Source organism: Bacillus rossius, chromosome 17 (assembly GCF_032445375.1).
Source record: "Bacillus rossius redtenbacheri isolate Brsri chromosome 17, Brsri_v3, whole genome shotgun sequence".
In the NCBI taxonomy this organism is placed as follows: Eukaryota; Metazoa; Arthropoda; class Insecta; order Phasmatodea; family Bacillidae; genus Bacillus; species Bacillus rossius.
The window spans coordinates 24,337,912-24,362,037 of NC_086344.1; the positions used below are offsets into that span (position 1 = coordinate 24,337,912).

The 24,126-nt window shown below is 39.1% G+C and overlaps 1 protein-coding gene across 4 annotated transcripts in view; it reads left to right on the forward strand.

Annotated features, from left to right (window-relative positions):
- Positions 1-88: 88 nt before the first annotated feature.
- LOC134540883 (F-box/WD repeat-containing protein 2-like) overlaps positions 89-24,126 on the forward strand; it is a 44,489-nt gene continuing 20,451 nt past the window's right edge. Inside the window, exons 1-9 of one of the 4 annotated variants that reach the window (XR_010076527.1) lie at positions 89-320; positions 2,960-3,224; positions 5,231-5,451; positions 6,287-6,645; positions 9,399-9,865; positions 11,527-11,598; positions 12,752-12,897; positions 15,398-19,581; positions 22,021-23,001. Coding sequence is in view for 1 of the 4 variants with exons in the window: in XM_063383911.1 (XP_063239981.1) it covers positions 305-320; positions 2,960-3,224; positions 5,231-5,451; positions 6,287-6,645; positions 9,399-9,865; positions 11,527-11,598; positions 12,752-12,890 (1,539 nt within the window). In the remaining 3 variants the exon portion in view is untranslated. The other 3 variants (XR_010076529.1, XR_010076528.1, XM_063383911.1) reach the window with 3 other exon arrangements.

Consider the following 24,126-nt stretch of genomic DNA (forward strand, 5'->3'; position numbering starts at 1 on the left):
CTCTATGACATATTTTTTTTTATCATTACGTTACGATTTGGTACGGTACTTCATTATTTTACTCTATGATTTATAAGATGGAAAAATATTTATTTGTTTTGAAAATGAAGGTAGTGATTAACCTAAAAACATTTTTGTTCCCACTAGACGTTAGTGCTATGTGAGGTCAGTGAACGTTTGAAATTTGCATAGTCTTTACGGCAAGGAGTGTGAATAGGGAAATATATTTTCAGCTCACTCGTTAAATATGTAGGAAACTCACTAACCTTTCCAGTGAAAATAATTGAAATTATATAAAAAAAAAATGGAACCATTTGCAGGTGAATAAAATAGCGTTTGGAGGTTTTGGATTAGCTAGTCTACTAAATAAGTATATTGTCAACAATTTAATGTTCAAACATACATGCATGGTGAGCACAAGTGGCCGTACCACAACGCGATACCATAACATACGATAATACCATAAAATTCACCAAGGCGCTGACGTTTTAACCGCCCCTACATACACGTAGGAATATATCAGTTTGAGGGGGCCTTAATATCCACACACTTGTTTTGCACGAAAACAAATTCTCAATGAAACTACTTTTGGGTATCATATATAGTACAGCCCTCCCATTCTAGTTCGTAACAATACTGAAGATATAGTACTTCCCATACCCTTGTGTCATTTCTTCAAAAAAAAACATATCTTTTGCTTAACAATCATGTGAATGTTTCCTATCCAAAATTCATATTCCCATGTTTGTACTTTAAGACTTCATTGAAATCCTTACCATGTCCCAATGCAAAGCTTATAAAAAAAATATATTTTTGATTAGCCTATCCATAACCAAACCTTCCCTCTTCACTACTACAGTTGCAACCAAACATTCATTCTCTACACCGTAGCTTTAAATTTATTTAATGTAAAGAAACAAAACTTTTGTCTCTTGATTTACTAATTACATAGTGTATCGTTTTTAAACACTTGGATATTATCAAGATATTCCATTCCACTTATTCTGTTACAATTATATTCCAATTTGATGACTTCTTCTACTCGTACAAAAACTTTTATTTTTCTCTAAAACTCACACTATCACAATTATTTTTACGGGCCAATATTCAGTCCATTTCTGTAATACCATTATTACATACTATGTTTCCCTTCGTTCCTGTATTCAAGTTTTTTTTTTTTTTTTATCATTGACTAACTTCAATGATCTCATAAATTTCTCCTGCATATTTTTGTGATCAATTTATACAATCGCTGCTTGCCGTAATAAAAATGTAATCTTGACCCCACTTTCAGATAATCATTAAAATGAAACAGTGCAGTCAATTTACCTGAAACATCTTTCAATCAGTAGAGGATTGTGCAAATTTCTATTTTAACCATTATTTCAGATTCGTTTGTTGCATTTTGCTATCGCTAGTAGCAGCTTATGCGTATAATGGCACCTACCTCATGGCAGAAACATTTGTGTGTGCTTCATTTAGCCAAAAAAAAGAGTCATGAACTGTTGTGTAACATGAATTCTACACACATTGTAACACAAAACCATCCACCCGGGCATCCATTTACACCTGGTACAAGACATTTGAAAAGACAAGACTCATGGTCGAGAAACCAACGAGGCGAGGAAGTCTTGTATTGCAGATGCCCCATACAACGGTATTGAAAATGTTGCGCAAATTTTTGCGCATGCAACTCAAGTTAATCTAGGCACTCCCAACAGAATGATAATGGTGCATGTTACACATTCTGCTCTGAGGATTGACAACATTAACCTGCCCATGAGGTTAATTTTCTGGCCACAGTCTACACGAATGGCAAAGTGAAAAGGCTCACGGTGCGGTTTCGGGGAGCAGAATGTCTCTATGTCACAATAGAGCATGAGGGAGATTCTTCGAAAGTGAGTGTGTTCTGTACCAAGTCAAGGGAGAGTTTTCATCGAAAAATCTGTTGCAGGTTGTACCTACCTTGACATATGTACCTTGTGGCTTTCGCCTCTATTAGGAGAAGATCCAATTGACTTCATCTTCCAACAAGATGTTGCACTGCCTCACTTCCATTTGTCTGTACGTTAACACCTAAACACACATCTCCCTGGGAGATGACTTGCAGATGGCCATTGCGATTACTGAACTTAAGCCCATGCAGTATCTTTCAGTGGGGTTATGTCGGAGGCAAAGTGTATGTCACACATGCTGCAGTCTTAGCCGCATCACTGCAGGCACGCTGCACAATCAGTGATGCCAACTTGGGGGTTTTCCCCCCCAAAAGAGGAGGAAAAATTTTAAAAAGGTGATTTTATGGGGAAAAATATTTTGTAGGGAGAAAATGAATAATTTTTTAACTCAGAATTTTTATCATGTAACTCATTTCCCCATGGTCTCCAACTTGAATAGCTAGACAGTAGCATCACAAGAAAAATAAATATGACATGTGGCCCTCCATGATTCAATTGCTGAACTTAATAGTGTCTTAAATAATGTCAAAATAAAAATAAACACTTTTTTTTAGCAATTTCATGACCAACTGTGTGACTTTTCTTCTAGCAGCCACTGACATGTAATTAAAGTTTCTTGGCTCCAGGGTTTCAGCCACGTCGAAAGCGAAGATTTCACAGACGTTTTCGCTCAGCCTTTCAGTCGTCATCTTCAGGGTAGCAGTTACCTAATACTGCTTTTCCTGCTTCGGAAGTTGTTACATCAAAAGTGTCACTGTTCCCGTTCACTAACCTGCAATGGTGTCGTACCGAAGGGCATGAGTGATATCCCATTCTGTATCCATGAATTGTTTGTTAAGGTTAAAACCTTGAAAAAATTAGTTATGTGTTTATGTGTTTGTGTCTATATATAAATATATATTTATATATATTTATATATATATTATATATATATATATATATATATATATATATATATATATATATATATATATATATATATATATAAGTATTTTTTATTCCAGGTTCAAAAGAACAGTTTGACAGGTGGCTTGATTCCGTCGTCGCGACCTTCTTGGAGCTGTCGCCACGCCAGCAAGAGTCGACGCTGGTGAGCCTGATCGGCGAGAGCAGCCCCGAGCTGAAGCACGCGCTGGCGGGCCAGGTCGCCGAGATCCTGCAGCGGGACATCCTCAGCTCGCTGCCCCGGGAGCTGGTGGCGAAGGTGTGCTCGTACGTGGACGGCGAGTCCCTGCGGGCAGCCTGCGGCGTCAGCAGGAACTGGGACAGGTGAACGGTTCTCGTCGTTCCCCTTCGGTAGTAGAGCACCAAATTTTGTACCTATGATGTTGTGGTTGATAACATCAGAAATGATCTTTTGTTGAGTAATGTTTTCATTTAATTTAAAGTGCAATATAATAAATGAGGTTGGTAATTTACTGTTTGGATACAATTTGCATTGAAAGAAATTCTAGGGGAAATGTTTAAGTTACGTCACAACAAAGTATTTTAACAGTTGGAAATTTCTGGGAAATGTCAGGGAATTTTTCAGCAGAGAATCTGTAGCCACCCTGATTTAGTGATGGGGCCAATAAAATCCTCAAATGTGTACCGTCAAATCGTCATTATTCGATGGATTCGATATTCAAGGAAAGAGATTTGAATAGATGATTAAGGAGCTGGGAAGGGACGCATTACAAGGGAGGACAAGGGTGGAAAGGTTAGTCAGACTGTATAAGGTGATAAAGGGTGAAGGGGGGGCTGGGAACTAAGATACACAGAGGTGGGTATAAAGGGCGAAGAGATTACGGGTGGAAGCCCAGAGGGACTGGAAGCGAACGGAAAGAGGTAGGAACGCTTTTCGCGGCAGGACAAGAAGGGAGAAGAATGGGTTGGATGAAAAGATGCTAGGTGTGAAAGATGCAAAGGATCTGAGGAGAATGCTAAGTTGTGGGGGGGGGAGAGGAAAGCGAATGAAAAGGGAGTATTCTTAGCCACTGTGTTAAAAACCTATTGCGAGCGTAAAAGTCAATTCAGTTTAAAAAAAAAAAACATTGGGGGGAAATAAAGTAAACTAAAAAATTCTTCACTAATAATCTCAGAATTTTACTAGGTAATTTTTTTTCCTTCATACCTATCACTGTTTTCACTCCCCAAAATAGTGTACGTACTCGCCAGAGATGTGTAACAACTAATCAACCTCGGAAAGTAGCAAATTATTGTGTTCTCATGTTGCAAGTGCACTCACAATACAAAACTCGGACACAAAATTTAACGTAGAATACTTTAAAATAGTGTCGAGCATGATGAATGTACGCAAATTGTGTTCACAAATAAATTTCTGGTTGAGTATCACACGTAGTTTATGCACACGCCGCTAGAATTCGCTGCCGGAGCAGCTACTTTTTGATTATCGAATCAATCAATTTGTAGAGTGAAATTTTAAGCTATATAATGAAACGGCTCCGATAAAAGCAAAAAAGACTTGACGAAACGTTAACCCTGAATTTGTAACTTTTTTTTGACAAGGAATTTCATTAAAATACTGATTGCTTAAATTCATTAAGCAGTTAATACTGTAAAATTTTCCATTCCATGCGACGTCCGCTACATTCACGAAATTACTCCTGCGGAGTGCTGTAGACAGAGAGCTAAGATGTTACACATAAAAAAAAAATATTGGCGAGAACTACTTCTTTAGTTCAGGGTTTCTCATTTGTCCAGAGCAGGGCCGGCGCGTCCATATAGGCGAACTAGGCGACCGCCCAGAGCGCCAAGTAGCTGGGGGCGGCGCAGCACAACACATAAACAGCTGATATAATATGTTTAACGATTATTGAAACTAGATGAAAATGGAATTTTGTGTCAGTTTGGAATGTTTATATTGATATAAGTAATTATTTAAAGTCCACGGGGACCTGTTATATGATTTGTAATAAGTAAAAAAGTAAAAAAAACACAAGCCTGCTTACATTTGATTGTTGACTAAATCTTAGGCTTACGTGATGTATTTTGAGGCAAGGAAAAATTTTTTTGGGGTGTCGGGGGGGGGGGGGGGGGGGTGGCATAAAGGTTTTTTGCCTAGGGCGCCAATCAATTTACCTTGCACCGGCCCTGGTCCAGAGCCCTCCATATAAACTGTGAATCAGCAGCAGAATCATCACAAAGGTTCGAGTAGTTGAATTTTAGCCGGTTGCTAAACAATTCCACATGATTTTCCTGCCTGGTGGTGATGTGTGTTTCACGGAGCTGCCAGCCAGCCGGGACTAGAGACGGCATCTCCGTTTCGGTTGCAGGATCCTGTCGTCCCTGGAGGAGGTCTGGCGTGCCAAGTGCTGTCAGGACGGGTTCCGAAAGATGCCGGGGGGCTGTTGGAGAGAGCGCTACGTGCACGGACAGAGGTTCCTGCGAGGAGTGCGCTCCGGCGAGGCGTTCTCCTGCAAGTCGCTTCGAGTGAACATGTTTGGCGGCGACGGCATTTCCGAGCTGTTCGTCAGCGATGGATACTTGTTTGCAAGTATGTAAATGCGATCAGGCATTCGCACCTTCATTTGTTGGTTTGTGGCAAGGATTATACTGTGAAGTTGCATTATATTTACTAATAATATATATAATGTTGTTTTGTAGCTTATCAATTTTTTTTTAAGTACATGAATAACATATATTATATATATATATATATATATATATATATATATATATATATATATATATATATATAATTATATATATATATATAACTAACATTTAAAAACTTTAATTATAATTTTTTGTGCTTAGTAAAGTTTGTAATTTTGGCAGTTTAGTCTATAAAAACAATATTATGCCCATTTAAGAAGTGTTCTTAGTTAATAAGTCAGCCTTTTTAAGATCTTTGAGAATTTTCATTAATAAGTATAATTTATCTTTATTATTTAACTAAATTTTATAATTAATTTAATGCACAGATTTATATTAACATTTAAAACTGTATTTAATCTAATAAGTTAAATTTGATTAAATTTAAACTGTATAGTATTACTAGAGGCCCGGAAAATTCGCGGGTTCAACGACCTCCAGGATGGACTCCAATATCCTCTACACACTCGGGCAAATGCCAACTGTTCATTGGCTGCTGACTTGTGAGTCGTCTCGACCGAGTGTCTGTGATTCGACACTTCTATGAGTGAGGGTCTCTAATTGGCCCTCAGTCCTCCAGATTAACAGTGAACCAATGACAGAAGCAGCACTAAGGTATAATTATTTGAATTTTTTGCATAACACGAAATGAACCCGCGAATTTTCCGGGTCTCTAAGTATTGCTCTAATCCTGTCGCGTGGAAGCGTGGTGGATGGTGGTGGGTGTCGCACAGGCGCGGGGAAGCAGGTGTCGGCGTGGCGCGTGGGCGCCCGCGCTGACGGAGTCCCGGCGCTGTACTTCACCGCCCGCCACCGCGTCAGCGCCATGTGCGAGCGCGGGCCACGAAGCCTGGCGCTCGGCCACACCTCGGGCCACCTGTCCTCGTGGGCGTGGGGGGGGCCCGGGGACGGCGGCGCCGCGGAGGAGGCCTCGCGCGTTGCCGCGCACGTGGGCCCCGTGGCGTGCCTGGCCGCCGCGGTGGGACCGGGACTGCTGGCCAGCGGCGGGGCGGACCGCTGCGTCAAGCTGTGGTGCCTGCGCACCGAGCAGCTGCTGCTGAGGCTCGCCGGCTTCCCGTCCATCGTCACGAGGGTCAGTGGGTCCCACGTCACTTGAATCTCCTCACAATCCAGGATTCCATAGCTCAGCACATTCCACAATCCAGCGCTGACCAAGTTGCTCGCGTCAGGCGGATCTCAGCTAGTGATGGATAGAGACCTGAAAAATTCGCAAGTTCATTTTGTGTTATGCTAAAATTCAAAAAATTATACCTTAGTGCTGCTTCTGTCGGTTCGCTGTCAAAACTGGAGGACTGAGGGCCAATTAAGATACCTTCACTCACAGAAGTGTCGGATCACAGACCACCCGGACGAGACGACTCACGAGTCAGCAGCCAATGAACAGTTGGCATTTGCCCGAGTGTCTAGAGGATATTGGAGTCTATCCTGGAGGTCATTGAAACCGCGAATTTTTCCTGTCTCTAGTGATGGACGATACTAATGAAAACCGATACGGATCCAGTTATCAGTACTTTTCCTGAAACAGATCCAATAACTGTTACAAAACCGACTCAGTACTTTTTCTAAATAATCACATTAAAAGTCTCCAGAAATTCAATATTTGTTAATTTAAAAAGTCAATCCTAAATAATTTTATTTATTAGCGTTTTGATAATTGACGAAAAGTTTTCAACAGCATGAAATTTATGCATAGCACACTACACATTATACCTTAGGCTAATTAAAGAACACAACATTCAAGTATAGGTAGTCTTAAATTACAGAAACATTTGGAGTAAAAAATGCCTACGGAATTACAAAAATGTAAATAGAAAAATGATGGTGATTCTTGAATGATTGAAGTTGTACCTTTTTAATTTGTGACCATTTTTCAAGTAGTTTTTTAAGTATCTGTTGGAAACAATTTCACCGGAAATCCAGAAAATGGGGAATATCGGCCGATACCTTTACGAAAACAATTTAATTGGTACATCACTAATTTGGGCTCTTGACCTGCGCCATCAGGTCAGATTAGTGCGCTGCCAGCTTTTAGTTCACTAAAGAGTTTTATCATTACTGTCGGTTTTCATTTCTGGACAGGTTTACCTGTTTTGTAGCTGGTTACAGTTCACTTATAACATTTTCACATTTGGTATTCCCATCAAAACTACGTATATTGACATTTAACAGTCCAGTATAAACGCTGTGGTCCTAAATGCGTGGATTTGTAAACCTTTCACTGTAAAACCGGGATCGAATTTGATAAACAAGTCCAGAAAATATTACGTAAATAATCCAACCATGCACAAATAAACATTTCAAAACATAAAACCATTTTTCAACCAGTGTTATGGACATATTATCTCTCTAAATAATGGTACAATTCTGACAGCTCCTAATAATGTCAGAGGCCTTCCACTTTATGGTTCAACTTTAATTGACGGTCTTCCTTCTGAAAATGCCTTAAACCAACGAAAAACCTCGGCCCCTGACTTGCTGTGCCCAAGTCTGAAGCAAAACTTAATAGCACACCGTTGCTCGAAATTGATGTCACTCATTGTTAGAACGCACTAGAAAAAATCTTTTCTTGAAAAAAATCACTATGGATAGCAAAATTGTCTCGAGCAAGTTCAAACTCGTGCTGAAAGTGTATCACATGTTCACCTGCCGCCCCTCCAAGTCTCCTGTCTCTAGTGTTGCCAGATTGAATGCTACGTCGCCAATCTCATTACTTAATTTACACACCTCTTATTAGCTGCGACGAGTACCACATATTAGAAGTGACTATTACACATTTACAATTACAGTTGAACTCTGCGAAGATTTTATCTAGGGTCTTATCATTGAATACAATTACTCTCTGTTAAGAAGTTTTGTAAAGGAATTTAAAAAAAGGAATGCTTCTTGAAAGAGACAAATCGTGTGGGTTCGTGAATTAAGAGTTTAATAATTTGAACTTATTTAGCAGGAAAAATTTCATTGTGGAATTTTTTTAAGTGTTTTAAAAATGGTGGAAAGTGTGAATTTAAAGCCGTCCATACTGTTTGAGGATTAAGTGAAACTAACATTTAATATGTTTGAAAAGTAAAAAAAAAAAATCCATATATTCAATAATTAGAGACAAGATTATATGGTGAATTGTGATAGAACTAAAATAATACTGAAAAGACTGTCAGAACACCATATACCAACGAAATGCAAGTTATGTAATACACTATAAAGCAACGAAATGCAGGTTATATCATGGAATTAAGTAGCATTTAACCAAAACTAAATTCAAATCGTAAAAAAACCTAATGTTTTAATGTTTGGAATTTAAGGAATATCATTATTTTCAGGGAAGGAAATTACATAAGTGCATGTATCAAAAAAAAATTAATTTAATTTGTTTTATTGTGCATCTCTTATTGAATCAATTTTAAACCATAATAACTTGCTAATTTTTTTATATTGTTCTGAAAGTATCAGTTTTAGACAATTTTATTAAAAAATTATTTTACTGTAAAAATGCAACATGTAAATTTTATCCTTATTTTGGTGGAGTAAGTATTACACAAAACAGCTTTTATAAAATTAAAAACTGTAACCTCGAATTTCAATCTCTCTCTCCCTCCCCCTCCCTCCCCCTCCCTCTCTCTCTTACTCTCTCTCTTACTCCCTCTCTCTCTCTATCTCTTTCTCTCTCCCCCTCCCTCCCTCTCCCTTACTCCCTCTCTCTCCCCCCTCTCTCTCTCTTACTCCCTCTCTCTTCCCCTCTCTCCCTCCCTCTCCCTCCCTCTCCCTCCCTCTCTCTCTATCTCTCTCTATCCCCCCCCCTCCCCTCATATGTACACGTTTATTTCTCAGGTGATGTTAATGCCAACTTTGTACGCGGATGAATCGGGCAGTAGGAGATTTGTGCTGCTGGCGAAGGCGAGGAACGTCATAAAACTGTACCGGTGGTCGCCGAAGCCGAGCGATGTGCACAGCTCGTGTGACCACGGCGTCTCGGGCGACGAGATGTCGGCCGGCGCGGCGACAGTGGCGACGGAGGACCACTGCAGGAGCCGCTGCCCCGACCAGTTCCGCCTGGCCGGAGGGACGACGCTGGTCCACGCCAGGACCCGGCCCCGCAGCGAGGCGGCGTTGTACGACGTGGGCGGCCGGCGGGAGGTGGGGGCAGTCCCGCTGACGGGCAGTTTCCCGTTTGTCCTCGCCGCGGGCGAGAAGTTCGCGCTGCTGATGCAGGAGGCCGCGCCGCCCGGCTACGGCTTTGCCCTGCTCAACCTCCACACGAGGTCCGAGGTGGCCAAGTGGACGCTGCCTGCCTCCAAGTGAGTTTACATTCAAATAAATTTTTTGTATTAGTTTATTTATCAGATATTTAACTATCTTAGAAAACAATATATATATATATATATTTTTTTTTTACAAAAATAATACAATAAAACCTAGTATATCCAGTCCTCGATCATTGGTAGACATTTTATTTGATGTTCACATAAAAAAATATTTTTAAGTGTTGGTAAGAATGTAACTGTAAGTACTGTACATGACTAATGGGAAGATCCCTAGACACGGGTGTGGTGGAGTTGGGGGGGAACCAGTCCCTACCCGGAAACAAGGGGGGGGGGGGGGGGGTGCGCCAGTTATCGCTTGTCGCCTGAGCAGTGTACAGTTCTGCGCGCAAACATCGTTTCTTGGTTTCAAATTGAGGCGCGACGCGTGGTCTGCTAGTATTTTTACTAAATGTATATATTTGAAATTTATAGGTAGTTATTTAATAAGTATTTATTAAACTCTACTATTTACGTAACTATAGATAAATTTAAATAGTAATAATAAACCTCATTTTAGCAATAGCTTCTACCGGGAAAAAGAGAAAAGTTATACATACGTTTCAAATTAACAGCTTCTTCGGAATGCGCTCAGTTTTTATACAAAATGACGATTTTTTGACGAAATTGGTTTCAATAGCATGAAAATAGCAGTGCTCCGTGGTTTTGTCAGCGCTCTTTTTAATGTTTTAGCAAAAAATAACAGCTCTTAATGTTGGTAGTAAATAATTGTTCAGGTTTTCTTATATAACATTTGTGTTTCATGTAACTGGAAAATTTAACGTTGTGTACGAGGCGAGTAAATGTTTTCGCTCTCTGTAGTAGCACATATTCCCTTGTCTGTCTGACCTTGAGACGTCAGAGCTATCCTCGGCAACCGCATTCCTTCCAGGGATCTTCCCATTAGACATGGATAGTAGTATGCCAGTTTATGTACAGTTCCTGCATTAATGGTAGGGTTATGGTAATGCGATGGTTTTTTTTGTAGAGTTTAAAGAAAGCGCACAAGCTGACAAACACCGTGCCATACTTGGAGTACCAGCCTGGCACCAATCCAGTTGAACTGTTGATAATGATAAAAGCATTTGCGTGACCTTCATTCAAGCTCAATACGTTTTTTGAAGCAGAAGTCAGTGGACAAATTATTTGTTTAGAAATGATGTAAGAAGTTATTTTTATATTTTTTTTTAACATCTTTGAAACAATATAGGGCATGTATATGGTTTCAACAGGTTTTTAACTCCTAGTTTTTGCAAAAGATATCAGAATCATGGATGCAGTGTTTTATTACCAGAGGCTTTTTTTTTTAAAAAAAGTAATGCTGCTGTGTATCTTTTCTTGCCATGGAGCAGCACATTATAAACTATTTTAAATATACGTAGTTGTTGTGTAGATTAATTTTTTTGAAAGTGGGTAAATCTGCTTATCCAGCACAAGACCAGGGTGCTAAGGCTTCCGGATTAAAGAGCCTTCGCTTCAATTGTTTGTCGTTACTCATCAGCAGCGTTCCTTGCATTTTCTTATTTGAAAATGGGCAAAATTGCCGGCTGATGTTCTGAGGTTTGCTGTGGGGCTCCCAATGAGAATCGCTGCCTCGAGTCGCGGGTAGAAGACGAATGTTGAACTGAACCTGACATGTGTTTCCCCCCTTACTGCAGGTTCCTCCCCGGTTCCTGTGGCCCGGGTGCAGCGACCATCCCTCGATGCTTCTCCGCAAGACTGCCGCTAGGGTAGGTTCCATTCACTACGGCCGCCAAGCCGTAAACCACTTTACCAGCCCTACAACGTACCAGAAATGTGGTGCAGTGCATTCCTGTTGAAATTATTACTCGAAATTTTCCGCTGCGGTAGTGGCACACAAAGGGACAAACATTATAATTATTAGTGATGGGGCAAATCCCAATTTTCTCTAATTCAAATTTCATATTTCAAAGATTCCCCATGTGTGTTCGACAGCGCTGTCGGGAGACGTACGTGTATGTGATGCGGGAACTGTGGCAGTCCTATTGGGGTGGTTGGGGGGACATGGTGGTATGTGCCTCCCCCTTGCCAATTCACTCACAACTACCCCTAAATTATTTTTTTCATCTGTAGGCTATTTCAAGAATAAAAATGCTCTAGATGTTGGAAAGACCTCTTATATTATGTTGTTCTATTTCAAGAAAAACTATAAAAATAATAATTTATTATAAAAGTTTATCAAGTTTCTTAATTTAGGTTCTTATGATAACAGTTAAAAAAAAAAAAACATTAAATAAGTATTCAGATACTATTAAATTAATACCTTCCAATTTTAGAGACAAACATTAATATTTAAGAGTGCATTAGGTCTCTTTGTTGACGAGAAGTCTCAATGTTATGATATAAACCTTTTTTTTCTGTGGACCAGTCAATCAGATCCTCAAATAACATCAAATCCTTAGTATTCAAAGGATTTGAAATTCAAAGCAAAATATTCAAAGGATAATATTAGAGGAAATAAAATAAATTAAAAATTTTTACACTGATAACTTCTGAAGTTTACAAAGTCATATTTTTTTTTCCATAGCTATCCTTTTACCATTCCCCAAGATATTGTACTTTTAACATGTAATTATATAAATAAAATTACAATATTTATTGATTCTCGAAACTTATTATGTGAAACAATTAAACATTTAAAGGGTTGAACGTTTCAACACCATTTTTTATTTATTTTTTTGTTCATTATTTATACAGTATTTTATTTTGGACCCTTGAGACCTAGATTCGGATTCGAGGGGTATATTCGAAGTATTTTTCTGTGATTTACAATTTGAGAAAATTGGGATTCGACCCACTGCTACTTTTTTTTTTCTTTCGAGAGAACAAGTGTTGTGCTATCATTTTCCCGTGCTGCCGCAGGTGTGACCGCCGTGCCATCCTCGGAGCTGCGGTTCCCGACGGCCCGTGGCTCGACGACCTGGGCCACCATTCTCCCGGCCAGCTGGTGCTCGCGTTCGCGGACGCCCCCGACCGGATAAACATGGTGTTCTGGAGCTGAGCATGAGGCAAGTTCCCAGGGCGCCCCGGGGGGGTCACTGTCGGCAGGGACGCAGTCGCTGGCGTTCGTCGTCTGCCTCGGAAGTACTACCAGCCAATGAAAAACCATAAAAAAAAGAAAAATTGGTGCTCTGTAAAGTCGGTTTACGGATGATAGTTTAACGTGACAACATCATAACAAAACATTGATGAAATGATTGCATACTTTTATGAATAAAATTGAATCATTTTTATTGAATTATCACAATTTTGTATGGATACAAAGGAGTGAAATGAAATCTACAATTTAATTGATAAATTTACTTTTATTTGCACTCATTAATTCAAATATGTTTAGTACTTTAACGAAGAGATTATTTTAACTATAACTTTTATACATGTTTGCAATTCAACTTCTTCCAATCTGTGTTATTCTGTTAAGGATAGGACGATGATAGGAAAAGTAGGAAACGAATGGGAGTGTTTCAAGTTTAATGTGCCTCGAAAAAGTCAAATCGATGGTTGTACCAATCGAGTGGAAGAGAGATAGATGCGGCGCAAGCGTACAATGAGTGTAACGGGACACAACGTAACGGGACAATGTGCGTAATGGGACACTTTTTCGTGCGTGCAACCGGCATTCATCGATTTATTAGACGTTGTCACGTCAAAAAGAACTATCGTATCACGAACATCCCAGTCAACAGGTCTCACAGGACAGTAGCCAAATGAGCAGGCGGCATTTGCCTCAGTGCATAAGAGAATTGTGGAGTCCATCCCAGGGGGGTCATTGAAACTGCAAAAATTTTTCAAAAAGTCTCTGGCGATCAGTGACGCAGCATCAAGATGAATGTGTTCCGGATGGTAGCATGTTTGCAGAGATGAATCAGCGGGTTTTTATCTTGTTTAACGTCGTGTCTTGCAACTCCGGCTCTCCGGTGGGCTCAGCTCTGGGCGGGAAGGTGACATAGCGGCAGATCATCGGCGAACGCATTTGCAAAACACAACGTTAAACAAGAAAAACCCCGCTGATTCATCTTTGGAAACATGCTACCATCTGAACACGTTCATCTTTACGTTGCGTCACTGATCGGCAGAGACTGGTTGAAAATTTTTTGCAGTTTCGATGACCCCCTGGGATGGACTCCACAATTCTCTTATGTACTGAGGCAAATGCCGCCTGCTCATTGGCTACTGTCCTGTGAGACCTGTTAACTGGGATGCTCGTGATACGATTTTTTTTTTTTTTTTTTTTTTTTTTTTTCCATTGGCTCGGAGTCCTTCTGATAAACTCTGGCCCAATCAGTCCTGAAGAAATAAACAGTAATGAAGTTGTAAGTCATGAAACTTTAATCTCCAGGTCAGGATTTGGTTTTTTTTGCATCTGACAGTTTATAGTTGCAATTAAAAATATATATAGTTGGAGGACAAAATATTTTAGCTTTCTTACATAAAAATCATAACGTTCCTCCAAATAGTTTATCTATTTTGTTTTATGGTTAATATTTCTTATTATACTTATTTAAAAAATTACCCTGTGATACAAAAGAAGTTGCAACAAATTTTAGTTAAAGGATTTTAAGAAGTCCTGTAATATGTTAACCGGGTATTTGTACACCCTGGTTGTTCAGTCTACTGCAATATCACAAACAAGAGCTTAGTCGGAATGTGGCAGGGAGGGGTTATCTTGATATCTCTTTTTCAGAATTCTGTGGAACAGAGATAGTTTTTTGCTTCTGAATTCACATTTTAAAAAAAAGGTTTTGTGTTTTATTTTATTTGTCTTGGATCAAACGTAAACCAGCACTTCTTAGTCTGCCAATTCAAAAACAACAGATGTAAATAAATCATTTAGTGCTACTATAAACGTTTGGTGAACTATTCCGAAGAAAAAAAAACACCCCTGTGAAATTAAATCTTGATCGCACCACTGAACGGGAACTTTTGTTTTCTTTAATTTGCCAACTCGGTTTTTCGTTGTGTATAAATATTTGTAGTAGTGGAACCGTAGGGCAGAATTCGGATCTCACGTAAGTGATAAACATGGCAGATGTTGCAGCAAACTGTGATCCATTCTCCCATCCATTCATTACATCAAAGCACCCATCCTAGTCTCTAATGACTCTGATGTCTAATAGATGTTAACCCCTAATTTATTCATTCATTCATTCCCGGTGGTTATTTTGGGACCAAGAAATTTATCCTTTTTAAGTGGAATATTTATATTGAGATAAAAATGTTCCCTTTAATGATTATTGCGGTGGGAAAGCTTGATTTAAAAGATTTTGATAAACACACACCATCGCTGGTTTTAATTATAAGTCTTAGAGAAACCACAGGAATGAACAAGAAAGATGACTACACAAACACACAGAAAACCAGCCAACGTCAAATGTTAAACACACAGACAGCACAGAGAGAATTACATGTTCAAAAAATTTCCAAAATTGATGTAAATATTTTATGGAAAGAAAAAATAGTATAGCATTTGATGCTCATTTCTATTTTTTTTTCTCTTCTTTTTTTCAGAACAGTGGCGTGGGTTTTTAAAAATCCATTATGCTTGCCGTAACATCATTCTTCCCAGAACTTGCGAGAAAGTTCATCAGTGCTGATTGTAGCCTGATTTTCAAGTTTAAGGTATGACTTCAGCTCATCTCTTTATCTTTTAATGTTGCCAAACCTTACGAATGATTGCTACTGTTAAGCAAGGCTAGTGCTGAATCTACTCAATTTTAAAGATGCACATTTTTGTGTCTTTTTGCTCTCAGTAAATGGGGGTACGACATGCTATCGGTGGCATTCTTCATTAGAAGAATTTTCTCTATTCAACGGCACACTTTTAGTATGACTTTCAAGTGCTGAATGTAAGGTGTGGTGTATAATATATTTACAAACTCATCAATATCGCTGGGAAAAGAACAGATAAGCAGGTTTTTTTAGTGAATCAGTTATCCAAGATGTTGCACCCAAAAAAAGTAGTGTCTAGTCAGCAATTGCATTAAAATAATATACCGGTCATCACAAACACAGCATGTTGTTAGTAAGGCTATACTATTTATTTCAGAAAGCTACTGGAACCTTAAGGCTTGGTTTCATGCACCATTTTGTTCATTTTCTTTTTATGTCTAACATCTTAGCTCTCGGTATACGGCATTTGTGAGGAGTCATTTTGTGAATGCGATGGAAGTCACATGTGTAACCACGGTGCTCATCTGTGGTAAATTGCGCGAACCAGTTTTGACAAAACCAAAAGGAAACTTTATGATATTAACTGTTTATAATTTATTTTAACAAGATGGGCAATAATTTAATAAAATTACTTGTCAAAATTCAAGAAGTGGAGTTTAGAATTTTTTTAAGTCATTTTCGCTTTTATCAGAGCCATTTCATTATATAGTTTGGCCCTTCAATCTGCAAATGGAATGATTTGATAGTTGACGTAGCTGCTCCGGCAGCGAATTCTAGTTGGGGGTGTGGACACTATGTGTGATTCACATCCAGAAATTTAGTTGGAAAATACAATTTGGGTACATTTATCACCCTCAATATTAATGTAAAGAATTCTATGTTAAATTTTGTGTTAGTCTTGTTAGTTATAACGTGTATTTGCAACATGAGAACACATAATTTTGCTCATTACCAAGGTTAGATATTAGTGATGGGTTGGGCCAGGTTTCTTGGTTCTCTGTTCCCAGTTCCGCTGGTTCTCAGCAAATTAACCGGCACAGAGAACCATAAATATAATGTCAGGACCGGTACTGGTACCATGGAAAGCATAACAGCTAAGCCTTTCCCTGTGAAAACAGAACAGTCTCACGGTAAAACGCTGCAGTATATTGCCAGCTACCAACACGCACATGTAATTTTGCTTCACTTTAAACACCATGTGACAAGAGAATGGTTGGTAAATCTTTTAAAAATCGCAGGCGACACTGGCAAAGAGCAGTCTCCCGTTACCTTCCTTCACCGCCTTGCACTCACCGCTAGCCCGCCCAGATGGAAAGATAACGCTGGCAGTAAGTGTCAGACGTTAACAGGGTTCTTTATGTCGAAATCCCTAACCTTTTTTGTTCCTCTTTTCACTAGCAGGCGGGGATGATCATCGTTTCAACTAAACATAGACCTATAGAAAAATAACACAGGCTCAATATACTTTTAAAAATTATAAAAAAAATTAAACCGCCACGATTAAAAGTTGTCTAATACTAATTAACTGTAGGTATTACCGACAATTTTTGCAGCTTTACATCACGTACATATAACTAGAGACCCAGAAGTGTATTAATAGAAACTGCTCATAATCTGCTGGGCCGCTGTGAGTTTAATGAACTATTTAGTATAAAAATTATGCTCAAAAAATTAACAACTCTTTTTTTAGTAAATGTTGGTTGAATTGAAATGTGCTTTAAACTCTCAAAAAAATTATCCTTGAGTTTTTAAGAACTTTAAAAAATAAGTTTGCATCAGAATCATTGGCTTTTTATATTTGAGTAAATGAGTCATACTGTAATATCCGCATTTGTTGATTTCCGTAGTTGAAGATGTAATTATTGAATGGTATGGAAATGGTGGATAACTTATACTTCCTCTCTATCATGACATGTTTTACATATTTTTTTAATTCCGTACACCTAACATAATCAAAAATCAACTTAAATATCTGGTTTCATTGGGCTTAAAATAATACATCATTACAAACGTGAATTTTTGTATCTTATATTCTTCTTCTATGATTCATTAAGTTAATAAACTCAAAATACATTTACAAATTTTATAAAATAATACCTACAAGTACAGTTTTTTTTTGTGCATTATTAAAATTTGATGTAACATACATACTTATAAAGTCATGTACAACCTAGAAGAGATTTTTTTTTCTCTCAATCTGTGCTGTATAATTACAACATTTTTTTTTAAATTATTTTTAGTTTCATCATACATAAGATACAGTACAACCCGGTTATAACATTCCCGTTTTTAACATTTTCCCGCCTATAACACCATTTTTTCATGGTCCCGTCATTTCTCCATTTATCACAATGCTTTAATTTCCCGCCTGTAACAATATTAAAATTTCTACATTCCCGCCTTTAACGTTCAAATTTGCTTTGATAACTGCCACAATTTGCAGTATCCCTTCCTTCAAAGTCATAATTTAGAGCGAAACCATAGCTAGAAAATACAGCACGCATATACAAACATCAGATGTTTACATTTGAGTATTTCACCATAGACATGGTACACACGCACTCCACAACTTGCACCGGATCGACTATCAATATGGCGTCCTGTTCGCTCTTATTGGCCTATGACTTGTTCCTTTATACTAATGATGCGCATTTTGTGCACTAATACATGGTCGGAAACAGTGCTACTATAGTCTATGGTGCTGGTTTTTGTTTCAAAGGTTTAACACCTTGAGATGGTTAACTGTTCTATGGATATATTCACGGCTTTTGTTTGTGGTTAACCTTTACTAGACTTGCGCATAATAGTTCGCGACCGGGAGCGCTCCTTTTAGTTCGCAGCTCCTTGGCGAACTAGGTCGCTCTTTTAGTTCGTCCGCTCCCATCTCGAATTCAAAGAAGACAGGTCACAGATAGTTCGTTCGCTTTGCTACCGCTACTGCAGGCGATCTTCTTTGTATGTTATAATAGTTATTTTTTATAATGATCAGTGTTGTGAACGCCTAGATTATTATCCTTTTTTGGGTTATTATACATCAAATGAGTAAATAAAACAATAATTTACATAATTGGGTGAAATGGCGTATATAACAGTTCTGTTTTTATTCTTCACTTAACATACACTATAATCGAAACATTTTAATTTATAAAAGGGTTTATTTTATAGCTAGTTTAAGAAATATTATTTATGAAATGCGTTTATTTTAGTGAATAAAATACCGTTTTATAAATATACAAATTATATTTTTTTTAAGAAATAATCAACAAAAATGTGTTATTATGTACAGGCTACAAAATTACGTAAATTATTAAGAATAGAGACCCATTACTCTTCTAATTTGTTACCTTACAATTAGATATAGAAAAAAAGCCGTAATTAATACCCGAAAGGGAAAAAGAGTGACGACTTTTGATAAGAGCCAGATCATGTGCACAGAACTAAAAGAAGGAGATCGGTAAAAGAACGAGCTAATGAACTGAGGAGCGAGGGATCTGGGAACTAGTTCGCGTAGTTCGTCTGTGGGAGCGCTCTTCCGAACTAGTTCGATCGCGAACTACACAAGTCGGACAGCCTAAGGGCCCTGACACACGAGCGACCGAGTCGCGCGACTGAGACGCGCGACTCGGTCGCCGGGAAATCGCTTGCCATAAGATAGCATGGGCGTGGGTGAGAACCTGGCACACGGGCGACTGAGCGCGTCTCCATCGCGCGTCTGTCGCCAGCAGACGCGAATCCCCGCGACAGATCGCGGCGACCAGTCGTGCGGGAGCCTTGCACACGGGCGACTTTTAGCCGCGCGTCCGAGCGACTGTCGGTCAGTATCTGGTTGTATGTGCTGGCGAGGAAGATGGCGTTCGATTGTGACCGTTTTATAATCGAAATAGAATCAAGGCCAGCTATTTGGGATTCCAGATGTGATGAGTATGCTAACAAATGCAAAAAGGGAAAGGCATGGGAAGAGGTGTGCGATATGTTCGTTGAGAACTTCAAAGCCATGGATAGCGTCCATAAAAATAAAGCAGGTAAGTGTAATTTATAAATATAAGTGGTTAGTGGTGATCTGAATATTTCGTGCAGCCCTGCATTCACTTTATTTGTTTCAAATGTATTATAAACATAATTGTTCTACGTGAAGCCTATTTACTAGACAGAGTATTGCAATAATTTTATAAAACTTATAAAACTAATATAATATTTTTTTTCATTATTCCTTTATAGAAACGTTACTACGTTTTTAAATGATTTACAATCGTGAAGATTACTGTTCAAAATATTTACATTATTGTCGAAACTGTTTGGATGTGCCCGCTGCATTTTCGTATCGGGTGTTCTCTTCAAACGTCCGTTTAAGTATTCATATTACCACGAACCACCTGATATTGGCAATAATTACAACACATGTGAAATATTGTATAGTTAATATATCTCTTAACAACAAACAGGTGTGAAATTTTAACAGTTCGTGTTATTCTTCCCTCATAAAATACAAAACCACTGTGCGTGCATGTGAGTCATTGCCAATGTAAATAAATTAGCTATTAATGGAAGGGTTTGTTTTCAAATTACATTGCAGTATTTTGCTTCTACGCGGAATTCATTGTAACTTACGCTTATGTCTAATGTTTACGATAAACATAGAAATACAAGTAAAATACGATATAATATTGTTACGAACGTGGGAACGATAGGGTTCGAAAGGATAGCCCCTTTTTTTAATTAATTATCACTATTTTTATTGGTGCTACTATTTACAGTTTTATTTACAAGTTATCCTGGCTTGATATAGGCTCGAAATAAAGAAAGTCTCTCTCAGTCCGTCACAGTCTTACCGCAGCCACAGATCGCCGTAAAGTGTCCGCCGATGTCACACAGGGCACTTGCTGGCTTCGCCGATGTTATACACTCTCTTCCCAGAAGTCGCCCGGTCTTCGCCGCCTCGTCGCACAGGTCTTCGCCTCTCCACACTGCGCCAGACGCGCCACACAATTATCTGCTCTGATGCAACCGCCCCCTGCTGATATATAGAGGTCGGCCTTACATTTAGAACCTTCGAGATGCTCTTTGACATTGCGCAACTAGGGACGTCCAGGATTACGTGCTGGGGCCGGCGACGATGTCGGAGAACATTCAAGAACCGTTCCATTGACCGACCAGGTGCAGCCAGGTCATTAGCGCAGGCAGGGCGAGGGTGAAGGGGGGGCAGGCAGGCCGCGTGTCATCAAGATAAAGATAAGGCACGCGCGGCGCTAATCTGTTTCCGAGAAGAGCATCGCTCCGTCCCCACTGCGACTGGGCTTGCACGTAACAATATAATTAAAAGTAGCGTAACAACTAACATAATTCCAAAGTGAACACATTTTCGCATACGGAAATTTTGTTTTCTCTATATTTTGTTTATGCCACAAAATTCACCATGGCTACTGTCCAATGTAACGGTTATACGGTTATAACTATTACGTTGTTGAATGTGACACCTCTATAAAAGTTAAATTTCACTAGTATTGTTCACTCTTCAAAGCAAAAAATATTGCCATGGCACTGACCCTTGTTCACTAGAAAAGTAATCGGAAAACTTTTCTCGGATTGTTAAAGCTGATCGTGTATTTCCTGGTCGTGTAAGCGGCTCCCCTTCATCTAGTCCCACGACGTTCAGAGTGCTGTCAAATTCAACACCATCCCTTTCTCTAACAAAATTGTGTAAAATACAACATGCTTTCACTATAGTTTCTGCGTTTTCAATTTTCACGTCCAATGGCCTGTGAAAGATACGCCACTTATTTGTAAGTATGCCGAAAGTGCATTCGATGTAACGTCTGGCTCGTGACAGCCTGTAGTTAAATATTTTCTTTTTTGAGTAAGATTTTTCCCACCATAAGGCCTCTGCATGTGAGTTGAAAGAGCAAATGCTTCGTCACCTACGAAGGTAAAGGGAAGTGGCTCTCCATTTTCAACTATTGGCCTATCACTTGGGATGTTCAACGTATTATCCTTCATCTTCTGAAACAGCTCACTGTTTTTATATATTGCTGAGTCTGATGATTTTCCATAAGAACCAACATCAACAAATAAAAACCTATAATTAGAGTCGCATAATGCTAACAACACCATGGAAAAATATTTCTTGTAGGAAAAATAGGTTGACCCACTTTTAGCAGGTTGAATAAGCCTTACATGCTTGCCATCTATTGCTCCTAAACAGTTTGGGAAATTTGCACGTGTTCCAAAACCGTCAGCAATCTTCAGCCAGTCCTCTTGCATTAACTGCGGGAAACATGCTTCATGTAAAAGCCGCCATATTGTTTCACACACTTCAATAACAATCTTGCGACATGTGGAAATTCCACAACGGAATGTGTAATGCAATTCTGTGAACGAACATCCTGTAGCAAGGTACCTGCAAAAAAAAAAAACACACACACTAAAAATATGCACCTTACATTATTGTTTTTTTTTTTTTTCAGCTGCAGATCTGCAACGGAAATGGAAGAATCTACGTGACTGTTTCAGAAGAGAACTGGCTAAACAGAGGAATTGTAAATCAGGTTCTGCAGCAGATGGCAGGAAACAATATATATATTTCCAGCAGTTAACTTTCCTATTGCCAGTATGCGACACCAAACCTACAACAGAAGAATCTCCAGACTTGCACACGCAAGCCACACCCGCAGCAGCTACATCTACGGCACCTACTTCTCTTAAAAGAAAAAAACCGTCACCAGAAACAGAAGAACTTGAGCTACTTCAGTCGCTTAGAAGAAATATGGAAAAACGACATGCAGGTAGAGAAGAAGAAGACAGTGACAGGCATTTCTTGTTGAGTCTTTTGCCGTACTTCAAACGTCTGCCAGACGATATGAAACTTGAAGTTCAAAGCGACTTTTTAAACACCTTAAGAAGGTACAATCAGGTGTCAATTTCTGGTCATCGATGTCCTTCTCAGACTTCTGTCTACCCTCATTCTTCTCCATCAGTGATCACAGGCCCATCATTTGTTTCGCTTCCATACCCTAGTAGTAATACAAGTACCTCTGGAGTACGCAACCAACAATTTACACCCACCATCAGTCAGTCTTACAACTACGGGTCTCATTCAACTTCAGAAACATCGCAGTTAATGAGTCAACCCCAGCAGCCGCTGCAATGCCACGCCTTATCACCAATGTCACCAGCAGCTTCCTCATCAGTATCTCTCCAGTCTGATACGTCAAGTATTTGTGAAGACTATTTTAACTGATACCTAATAAATTATAAGACATGTGACCTTCATGGAAAGAGCAGTTTCAGTGAATAACAAATAAATATGTTATCTAACAATTTTCTTCTAAATTTATGAAAGAATTTATTTTCGTGTGCAAAACGATAAACATTTATGTGTTGGATCTTTGAGACAATATCGTGTCACGTAATAATAAATGTTACTTATTTGGGGTATGTTCAGAAAATGTTTTTTTTTAATAATATGATAATAAATGCTTCAACTATACCCTTAAAATACATGTAACTGTCTAATTAAATTATAATTTCAGCCGTAGCCAAACACATTTCACTCCTGTGTTCCTTGTACAACTATGAAATGAACTATTTGTCTGCTTATACAAGTGTACCCACCTTAATGTAATTGCAAGTCTCTCTTCAGCAGGGATACTTCTTCTCATACTTGTGTCAACTTTTTCAATGTGAATTTTCAGTACATCCAGAAGATCCGAGAAAGTACTCCGAGACATTCTGAAATAGTTAAAATATTTCGAATTGTCTTCTTTTAGCTCACTCATAATCGTATAAAACTGGCCCCTTGCTAAGCGGTCTGCAGTTATTGGGTGCATCCATAGTACACGTTGCCTGCGACGACGCCGGCGCCGACGGCAACGACGCCTTAGGACAATGCCAAGAACTGTTTCTTCGTCGGTGTCCATATTCACAGTGAAGAGTGTGTCGCGTGAACCTGGCACACGAGCGTCTCGGTCGCGCGGCTGAGTCGCTCTACTCGGTCGCTTGGACGCTCGACTGCAGTCGCGCGTCTCAGTCGCGCGACCGAGACGCTCGTGTGCCAGGGCCCTAAGTTTCACCCCCATAGATCGACATGCACGAACAGTTCCGAAGTACGTCGCTCGATCGGGTAACTTCGGTAGTAGAAAAGCGCGGGCTATAGCTACAGCTTTTGAACGTGAACAATGATATCGTTTTTTGATCTAGCAAGAGATAAATTGCAAAATTGTACCAAAAGTGATAAAGATAACACTATTCCGGGATATGTAGACAGTGAAATCGGTTATAACAATTTCTTTGATGCCTTAAAAAGTGCAGGTTACTCGTTCTCAGTCAGAAGTAGTGCAGCACAGGAGCAATTCAAAATATTAGATTCAATTTTCTGTAGAAGACGAAGCAAGCAACATTAAAATGTTTATCTTGCTTGCTTCAAATCCTCAACCCTTATATCTGTCAATGAAATAAATTAATTTAGCTTTCAGCTTGGTGACCTCTAGATCATTACAAAAAAATGAAGGGCTATAAAATGCTAATGATATGACAGAATGGGTGGGTGAAGTAACGTAAGAACTCTGAGAAAA